This window comes from Orcinus orca, chromosome 20 (genome assembly GCF_937001465.1).
Source record: "Orcinus orca chromosome 20, mOrcOrc1.1, whole genome shotgun sequence".
In the NCBI taxonomy this organism is placed as follows: domain Eukaryota; kingdom Metazoa; phylum Chordata; class Mammalia; order Artiodactyla; family Delphinidae; genus Orcinus; species Orcinus orca.
Window position 1 is genome coordinate 4,539,988 of NC_064578.1, and position 9,576 is coordinate 4,549,563.

At 50.9% G+C, this 9,576-nt stretch overlaps 1 protein-coding gene across 2 annotated transcripts in view; it reads right to left on the reverse strand.

Moving 5' to 3' along the window:
- The window catches only part of ATP2C2 (ATPase secretory pathway Ca2+ transporting 2), a 75,787-nt gene extending 69,795 nt beyond the window's left edge, over positions 1-5,992 (reverse strand). For both annotated transcript variants that reach the window (XM_004280089.4, XM_012536824.3), the window contains exon 1: positions 5,736-5,992. In XM_004280089.4, the coding sequence (XP_004280137.1) occupies positions 5,736-5,834 (99 nt within the window). In that variant the 5' untranslated portion in view covers positions 5,835-5,992. The remainder of the gene's footprint in view (positions 1-5,735) is intronic.
- Between the last annotated feature and the right edge of the window lie 3,584 nt (positions 5,993-9,576).

Genomic DNA, 9,576 nt, shown 5'->3' on the forward strand with positions numbered 1-9,576 from the left:
CCCTAGCACCTCAGATTGTGACTGTGTTTGGAGACAGGGTCTTTGAAGAGGCGGTTAAGGTAAAATGAGGTCATTAGGATGGGCTCGAATCCTATGTGACTGGTGTCCTTGTAGGAAGAGATTAGGACACAGAGGAAAGAGCAGGTGAGGACACGGGGAGAAGACGGCTGTCTGCATGCCTGCTACTCCCCTCCCCTTAGGAGCTCGGGGATCTAGGATCCGTTATCCTTACTAATAAGGCTCATGACACGGGACTGGGGCAGGGTTTCTAACAGGGCATCTTCAGACGTACTCTCAAGAGTCCACAAGTTTTCTGAGATCTTCCAAACTTTGAATACGTGTTTTAATAATTAGCCTACTATAATGCATAATATAGACCTTCGGGTGGCCAGTTTATAATGAAGAGCTGTGATGTGACCCTAGTGCCACATGTGCATCTATGCCAACAATCAGGTGACACATTGAAGGGATGCAAGTTTCTCAGGGGCTCAGAGAGAAGAAATGGCAGGAGGACGGAGCCATCGCACAGCAGGCGGTGTTGACATCGGCGCATCCGCTTTAAAACGTCTCACTTTTGAAGAGTGTCGTCTTGTTGCAAGCGAGGCCATACACGCACCCAGTCTCTGCACACAGCTACTTGCCACAGGTGATGTGCAGCAAGTATGGTCATCGCACACAGTGAAGAAACATCCCTTCCACAATGGCCGGCACTCACCTTATCGTCAAGTGAGCCAGCAGGTTCTATGGTTATCAAATGAGAGCCTTTCAAACTGGCATTCACGGGCTGCCTGCTGCCAGTTGGGGTGAAGTATGATGCGGGTGGTCCTAATCTAGCAAACACATTCTTGATCAACTTAAATGCCGTTTTCTACATATGCATGTAATTAGACATTCCCAGTATGAGCTTTATCAAGATCAAAATTCAAGAGAGTCTAAATAAAGACTGGACCTCAGGACTACTAAACACGCTAACACAACGAGACAGCTGTGCAGCAGACTTTGTGCCAGGTGTGGTTCTGTCATTTAAGGAACTATTCCTTTCTACCACTGTGGTCGGCAGGCTCTAAGACGCCCCCGATCACCCTGCCTCCACTTAATGACATCCTCGTGTAATCCCCATCCCTTGAGAACCAGCTAGATCTAGACTCCTTCCAATGAACAGAACATGCCACACATGAGGAGATATCACTTCCAAAACTGGGTTATAAAAAGGATCACTCTTCCTTGGGGAAGCCAGGTGTTGAGCCATGAGGCAGCCGCGAGGCTGCCCCTTGGAGAGGCCCATGTAGCTGGGGCCAGAGACCCGCCAACAGTCACAAGAGGGAGCTTGGAAGGGGATTCTCTGCCCTTCCACCCAGAGAGCCTTCAGATGACACCACAGCTCTGGCGAGAGCTGGACACCCACCTCACGAGATACCTGGAGCATCCCCCAGATCTGCGACCCAAAGAAACTGGGAGAGAATCAACATTTGTTGCTTTCAGCTGCTGCATTTGGGAGTGACCTGCTACACAGCAATCCGTAATGAACACAATCATTCGACGTCACTGGTTGACATTTTTTGTTGTTGTTGTTGTTTTTTGTTTTGTTTTTTGTGGTATGCGGGCCTCTCACTGTTGTGGCTTCTCGCGTTGCGGAGCACAGGCTCCAGACGCGCAGGCTCAGCGGCCATGGCTCACGGGCCCAGCCGCTCTGCGGCATGTGGGATCCTCCCGGACCGGGGCACGAACCCGTGTCCCCTGCATCGGCAGGCGGACTCTCAACCACTGTGCCACCAGGGAAGCCCGACTAGTTGACTTTTAATGATACATCACCAGTCACATCAAAATGCACTTGCTACATGTGTACTTCCTAATTTTATTATAAACGTAGTTTGCTTTTATTGAGTTATAAGCACATGGCTATGTTTGTTGCAAATTTTAGGCTTCTACTTAGTTAAGTCACATTTTGATACAAATAATGTAAGACAACACTGGGGGCTTCCAATACATTTCTTCAAGATGACATATAATGGGCTTCCCTGGTGGCACAGTGGTTAAGGATCCGCCTGCCAAGGCAGGGGACACGGGTTCAAGCCCTGGTCCGGGAAGATCCCACATGCTGCGGAGCAACTAAGCCCGTGCGCCCAACTACTGAGCCTGCACTCTAGAGCCTGCGAGCCACAGCTACCGAAGCCTGTGCGCCTAGAGCCCGGGGTCCACAGCAAGAGAAGCCACAGCAATGAGAAGCCCACGCACCGCAACGAAGAGTAGCCCCCACTCGCCACAGCTAGAGAAAGCCTGCGCGCAGCAACAAAGACCCAACACAACCAAAAAGTAAAAATAAATAAATAAAACCAAAATAAAATTTAAAAGAAAAAGATGACATATACTGCTAAATTTTGAGAGACACCAATGATGTGTGTGCGTGTGTGTGTCTGTGTGTGTGTGTGTAAACCTCAGAACTCCTCTTCCTGCAACCCAAGTGTGATCTCTTAAAAACGCAAATCTGACTGTGTCTGCTCTGTTACCTGCATTCCTCATGTTCGGCACATCTTTGAATAAATGAATGACTACCATGCCCCGACGTAAAACGTGTCGGTGATTCCCTGTTGCTCTATGGATGGAGCCCAAACCCTTTACAAGGCCCAAAGGCTCTGCGTGGTCCACCTCGGCAGCCTCAACCTCTCCCACCAACCCTTGCACCTCACTCCCTTCTGCCTAGAACTCTCCATCAGCTCTGCCCTTCCCACTCACCCTAGTCTATGCCATTCCTATGAGTCTTAAACACCCCTTCTCATTAAACAGTCAACTATGATCTGTAGTTTGGGACCCATCTCTGCCCACCAGACAGGGTGCCACGAGGGCAGGGAGTGTGTGCATCTTTTTTTCCACCCCATCCCCGGCGCGCAGCAGCACCCTAACACGGGGTAGACGCCCCATGAATCTGGGCTGAATGAATAACCAGGACACAGGTCTGCTGGAAGCCAGGCTTCCCCCTGCAGAGCCCCAGGAAGGTGGATCAGTTCACAAGAGGGAAGGCGGCACAGGACATGGAGCCGTGCCGGTCTCGGTTAAGAGAAGGGAGCCCTGAGGGTCAAAGATAACTTCCTGAGTTGGTACTGAGTCATCTGGGAAGCAGGTATTTCCGGTCCAACATTTTCCTTGTCCAAAGCTCAGATCAGCAGAGAGAGCATTTTTCCAATAATGAAAAGGGATCTCCCATACATTTTTCTTTTCATGACACTGGAAATGCAGCAAGAATGAACCGTCTGCGGAGCCGTAAGAACTGTGCTGATTCAGCCTCAGAAGCTCCTAACTCTGGGTCCTCCCCCATCCCTGTCTCAACCACCTATCCCCTGCCCGGTCACTCTGCCATTTAAGATGGTTGGATCTTAAATTAAACTTCTCTTGGGGTCTCTGCTGTCAGCCTCCCCCACGAACTCTGTTTTGGATACAACTGTATCCTTACCACCTGGCCGACATGAGCGCCTCAGCAGCCTCATCTAACACACCGGTACAATAACACAACTCAACTAGGGGTGAAGAGACACAGCATGTTCTCAATCATAATTAGTATTATAACTGAGGTGACTCGGCAAAGTGGCGGGGAGGTTCAGGGCCCGCCCAGGACACCCCCTACAACAAGTGCTCATGAAAGAGAGTTACGACTATTACGGAAATGACCACAGTAAGCAAACTTTGCTTCTTTTTCAAATGTTTCTGAGGAAAAAAAAAAAAAGAGTTCAAATTGGAGGATGTAAGCGTGAGAGCAAAGACTGTCAGCTGAGCTGGCAGGAACCCGGTCACCTGGCCCGGCCGGTCTCCTCCCTCATCACACTCCCCATTTATCTTTATTTCAATTTCCTGGGTTTGATGAACTGCCTTTAAAGACAGGATACTTTGTTTCTCTGCCAGCCTTTGCGGCTGGCGGCCTGGGTCTCCTGTCTCGCCTCACGTCCACACTGCTAAGTCGTCACACACCCTTCGGGGTGCAGCTGAGAACATCCCGACCACACCAGGTGGGCAAGCCCCTGCCAGTGCATACCTATAGACGGGTTGAAGACCTGTCCCACTCTCGAGGGCCCCTCTGGGGGCACGAAGCCCACTTTGGTGCAGAGATCAAATTCGCCCCAGCATCTCTATTCATGATACATCATCCCCATACCTGGCACACCTGGATACCTGGCAAACCTGGACATCCCATAAAATCTGACTGCAAGCAACTACATCAGGAGTGTTTGAAAAATACCTAGCTTGATGCAAAAATCAAAAGATGGAAAGAAAATAGACAAAGTAACATAGAACAGGCAACCACGTTGGCAAACTAACTTCCAACCCCTCCAACAGAATGAGTTACGTGGCATATAGGGAGAGAAATGGATGTCGGCAAAATATTGGAACTCTGCATCCAATCCGTGGTTAACATACATGTCGCTTCAGAATAATAGAGATTATCTGAGAACTGCTAGTTACACGGCACCGTGGTCTACCACCCTAGCACCAGAATTCTCACGTTAGCAACCATTTATAAAATACTAGTTTTTTAAATGCACAAATACTAAGACCCATACAACCAAAATGTTTTGACTGCTGTCAAGTTTTTCCAGCTGACCTCTTTCATTAAAAAGTAAATTTAGGGTTTTCCTGGTGGCGCAGTGGTTGAGAGTCTGCCTGCCAATGCAGGGGACGCGGGTTCGTGCCCCGGTCCGGGAAGATTCCACATGCCGCAGAGCGGCTGGGCCCGTGAGACATGGCCGCTGAGCCTGCGCGTCCGGAGCCTGTGCTCCGCAACGGGAGAGGCCACAACAGTGAGAGGCCTGCGTACCGCAAACAAACAAACAAACAAACAAACAAAACCAGTAAACTTAACTTGAGGTTTCCCTTCAGCCGTGGAAAGGCCACGAGCACCTCCAGAGTTCCACATCAGGAAGTTTATTTTTGAATGACTGATTACATTTTAAAAAGTGCAGTGACCCAGAGATGCTTTTGCAGAAATTCCATGCTCTCTGCTCTTGTATCACCCACTGAGTTCTGCTTACAAGCTACGGAGAAAGTTGGGGGTCACCCGTTGACCCTGCTTCATCTCTGGGTCCTCCACATGGAAGGAAGGGCTTTTGGGGGCAGCTTTGTCAGTTTCTCTGCTGGTAAAAACTCCCCTGGCCCTAGAATCCTGTTGGCTTATCCTAGAGGGTCCCCTGGAGGCTGCAAAGTCAACACACAAATCTGGGTGTTTTCTTTTAAAGTGTCTCTGGAGATGCGGGAAACAAAGGTGGTAGGCATGGCCACTCTTACCTTGATTTCCACCATTATTCCTACTATTCAAGCTAAAACATTTGCACGACAGTTTTTGTTTTTTACGGCGCTCTAATCCCCCCGCCCCATTCAAGTCACTTAAAAAAATCCGGATAGCAACCTGGTGTGGAGACCCGGTAATTTAAATTTTCTGGAGTCAGAGAAACCAAAGTTAAGTTCCTAGCTGGGTCATTTGCTAGCCGCGTGTCCCTTAAGGGACATATTTCCCCTGTCTCGGCCTCAGTTTCGAGTCCGCAAAATGGGCTGGCAGGCGAGGGTTAAAAGGCGAGCGCCGGGCCCAGAACAGAAACGCGAGCTGGCGTTGCTATGAAGACACCTTCTTTCTAGAACCGGGGGAGGCGGGCGAGCTGGCGGAACGCAGCCCGCAGCGCGCGGACGGGCTCTTGGGGTGGGACGGGGTGGGGGGTGGGGTGTCGGGTCTCACGCCCCGCGCCCGGACTCACCAAGGTTTCCAACTCGCCCCTCTCCAGCAGCTGGTACTGGTGGCCCCCGCCCGAGAAGGCGAGTTTCTTCAGAAACTTGGAGAAGCGTCCCTCGACCATGGTGAGCGAGCGGAGGCCCCTCGCCCAGCCTCCCGTCCCGCCAGCGGCCGCCCCTGCCTGAGTCCCTCGGTCCCTGGCGTGGCCGGGGCTGGCTGCGCGCGCCCAAGCCTCCCGGGCCAGGCCCACGTTACCGGGTAGCCGTCTACCTGTCCGCCGCAGCTGAGGCCCCGCCCCCTAGGCGGAGCTACGCCCGCGGCGGCCCTCGCGCACCTGGCCCCGCCCCGTCCGGCGATTCCGCCCGAGACTTTCTCGCCCTTAGGGGCCGCGGCGGCCCGGGAAGGCCCGGGGGCTGCAGAGGCGCCTAGCTGTTTCCCAAACTTGCCAGATGATGAGATGCATCTGGAGCGGGGCGCGGGGGGGGGGGCGGAATGGGTTGGAGATGAGCGATAAACGCTTGTTTAAAATGTAGATTTCCACACCCCTCCCTACCCTGGGCCGGGAAGCTGGACTTTAGCAAGCACCCAGGTGATTCTCATGGGGAGCCACGTGTGGTCAACTAAGGTGTTGGGAGCACGGTTAGCGGGAGCTGAGTCAGACTCCTACAGCCGCTGCGAGGCTCGGGACCAGCCACGTGGCCTCTCTGAGCCGCGGTTCCCAGTTTGTTATTGAAGGAGGAGAAAGCTAAGACCTCACGTCGGCCCTGGGAGTGAATCCCAGGAGCTGGAGAGTTTGAGGACCCCTTTGGGCGCCACCTGGTGCTGCATGATCTCTGAGCTCTCTTTCCTCACCTGCAGAATGGGCTCCTGGCACTCACTAATCGTGGGGCTTGGGGCAGGTTTCTAAAATGTTCAGAGCCTTAGTTTACTGATCTGTAAAACGGCCACCATGATTGCACTTCCTTCCCAGTGAAGTTGAGGGGATTCGATGGACCATGTTATGTAGGAAGAGCTCAGGGCAGGGCTTGGCATAGTGTGTGTGTGTGGGGCATATTCATCACCATCCTCGTCATCATCATCACAGGGAAGTCACTGGGCTCAAACGGCTCCCAAAGTATGTGGGTGAATGTGCAGTGTAGGCAGTTCCCAGCCTCCAAGTGGATATACTGGAATGTATAAGGGCTTTGGCTTCACGTGGGACTGGAATCCAGAACAAGACCCACCGCTTAGTAGGGAGGTGGCTTTAGAGAAGGCTGTGCCACTCTTCTGTGCCTCAGTTTTCTCATCTGTCGAGTGGGGTTACTTAAGGACTATAGGACAGGGCATGTGTATATGTCCATTAAACGGTGCTGCCCCTTTGGAGCAAAGGTTTGCCACTTACCCCACCTGCCCCCCCAGGGGGTGGCCACCTCAGCCCCACTCAAGCTGATAGGTTCTAGAGACCCTTCCTGTCTCTCCTGCCTCATCCCCCCTTTGCAGAAACCATGCTGCTTGATTCCAGCAAAGGCCCAGAAGTGACGGAAAGAGCAAAAGTCTGGTGTGACTCCAATTTGAATCCCAGGCCTGTTCCTTTCAGATGTGTGACCTCGGGCAACTTTCACCACCTGTTTCCACCTCGGTTTACTCACCCACAAAATGCGGATGACGCTACCTATCCGTCTGAGTGAGGGTCCCAGCAAAAAACAGATGGTGCCTCACACTGAGTGCTTTGGGGAAAGTTTGATAAACAGACTATTTGTGAGCAGGGGGTGATGTGTTGGGCAAATGCCTTTCCCTTGAAAGCCCCACCTCCGCTCCAGCTCAGAGCTGTCAAGAATGTGTGGATCATGTATGAGAATGCCCAGGGCATTCAGGAAGTAAATTCTGGGTAGTGGATATGGTGCAACACCCAGACCTGTTGGGATGAAAAAAAAAAAAAATGGAGTGGGTCACAGCAAAAGCCGTTTAACAGACCAGCTTTGTGACTGGGATGGCTGAAGGGGCATCGTTAGGCTTAAGTTTGCCTAATTTTTGTCTTTGCTGCATAGTGATCAGAAAATGCAGCCTGCACACAGGTCTACTAACTTTCCTTAATTTATTGAGACTTTGTGCCTGGTTTGTATGCAGTATTTGTAAATATTTCAATCCCAGTAAGGCAAGTTGGTATATTGTTTGTACAAGTATTGGTAAGCTGTACTTTCTTTGTAAATTAGTTCTGTATTTATTCACTCTAACTTTATGACTCCATTGTTCATGTCTTTATTTTTGACTACCTGATCTGACACAGGAAGAAGAGTTTGAAATTTCCCAGTTTAATTGCTTTCCTGTCCATTTTCCCCTTTTGCCTTCAGCCTGTTGAATTCTCGAGTCCACTCTCAAGGAATTAACTCAGACAAGACAGCTGCTGGGAAACTTTCTGAGGTTGGCCGCTCTGGGAGCCATTGATCCTGACGTTCTGGCCTGACCTTGAGAGTCAAGGGCACGACTCAGCCCAAAACATCCAGCCTTTCCTTAAGTATCGGCTCTGGGCATCTTAAACAATGAGGTCACACTCTTCAAGGCCCATTCACTCTCTGTATGAAAGTGGTGTCATTTCATGAACCATAAATTATCTCCCCAAAACACACCGTGTTGGGAAGCCTCAGTGCAGCCCCAGGCACCTGAAATGTATTTGGTAATAAACCTCACTGGTGAATTACAAGGTTAGAATTTGAAAACATCCTTTTCAGAAGGGGTATAGAATACAAAGGATATATATATTAGTTTTAGGACTTAGTTTGAAGTTGTCATGCCTTACCTAGACCCTCAATTCTGTTTTTTTTGTAATGGCTGAGCATACAAGTGATAATATAATCATTTTACAGATGAAGAAATTAGAGTAGTAAAGCCACTTTCATTCCTTCAGCAAATATTTTTAAGCACCTGCCATGTGGCCCTGGAGACCAGACCCTGCTACAACAGACTCTATTCCCCTTGTCTTGTATCTTATCTCCTAGTGGGTGTGATAAGGTGCAAACAAAACCACCCGTAATGCAGTGTCAGGCAGTGAATGTAGTGGGTTGAGTAATGGGCCCCCCAAAAGCATTCGTCCATGTCCGAATCCCCAGAAGCTGTGTAATGTAACCTTATTTGGGAAAATAATCTTTGAAGACATAATTAAGGATCTCAAGATCATCCCGGATTAGCTGGGTGAGCCCTAAACCCAAGGACTGCTGTCCCTCTAAGAGACAGAAGAAGAGAGACACAGACACAGAGGAGAGGCTACATGAAGATGGAGGCACAGATGGGAGGGATGCGGCCACGAGCCAAGGGCCACCCGGAGGCACCCAAAGCTGGAAGAGGTAAGGAAGGGTCCCCCCACCCCGCCCCAGAGCCTTCCGAGGGAGCATGGCTCTGCCAACACCTTGATTTCAGACTTCTCGCTTCCAGACTGTGGGAGAATTCGTGTTGCTTCAAGCCACCTGGTTTGTGGTCACTTGTTGCGGCCGCCCCAGGAAACTAGCAGCGTGAGCAACGCTGTGAAGACAAGGATGCAGAGTGGGGACCGGAGAGTCGCTTGAGCAGTCAGGAGAGGTGACATTCAAGCAGAGGCCTGAACGAGGTGAGAAGTGACACTTGTGGATATCTGTGGGGGGGGGGGGCAGTATTCCAAGCAGAGGGAAGGGACGGGACCAAGGCCCCAGGCGAAGGTCCCAGGCGAAAGTGTGCTTAGCTCGTGTCACCATTGTGAGACCTGCTTATGTGAAATGACTCATACATTTGCACCCAAACTCTGGCCACACTCACCCCACGCCCACACAGAGCCTTATTCCAGGCACTCTTCACGTCATGTTCTTTGTCAGTTCTTCCACAGTCATTGTTTGCTGAGTGATGGGGTAACACTGGCT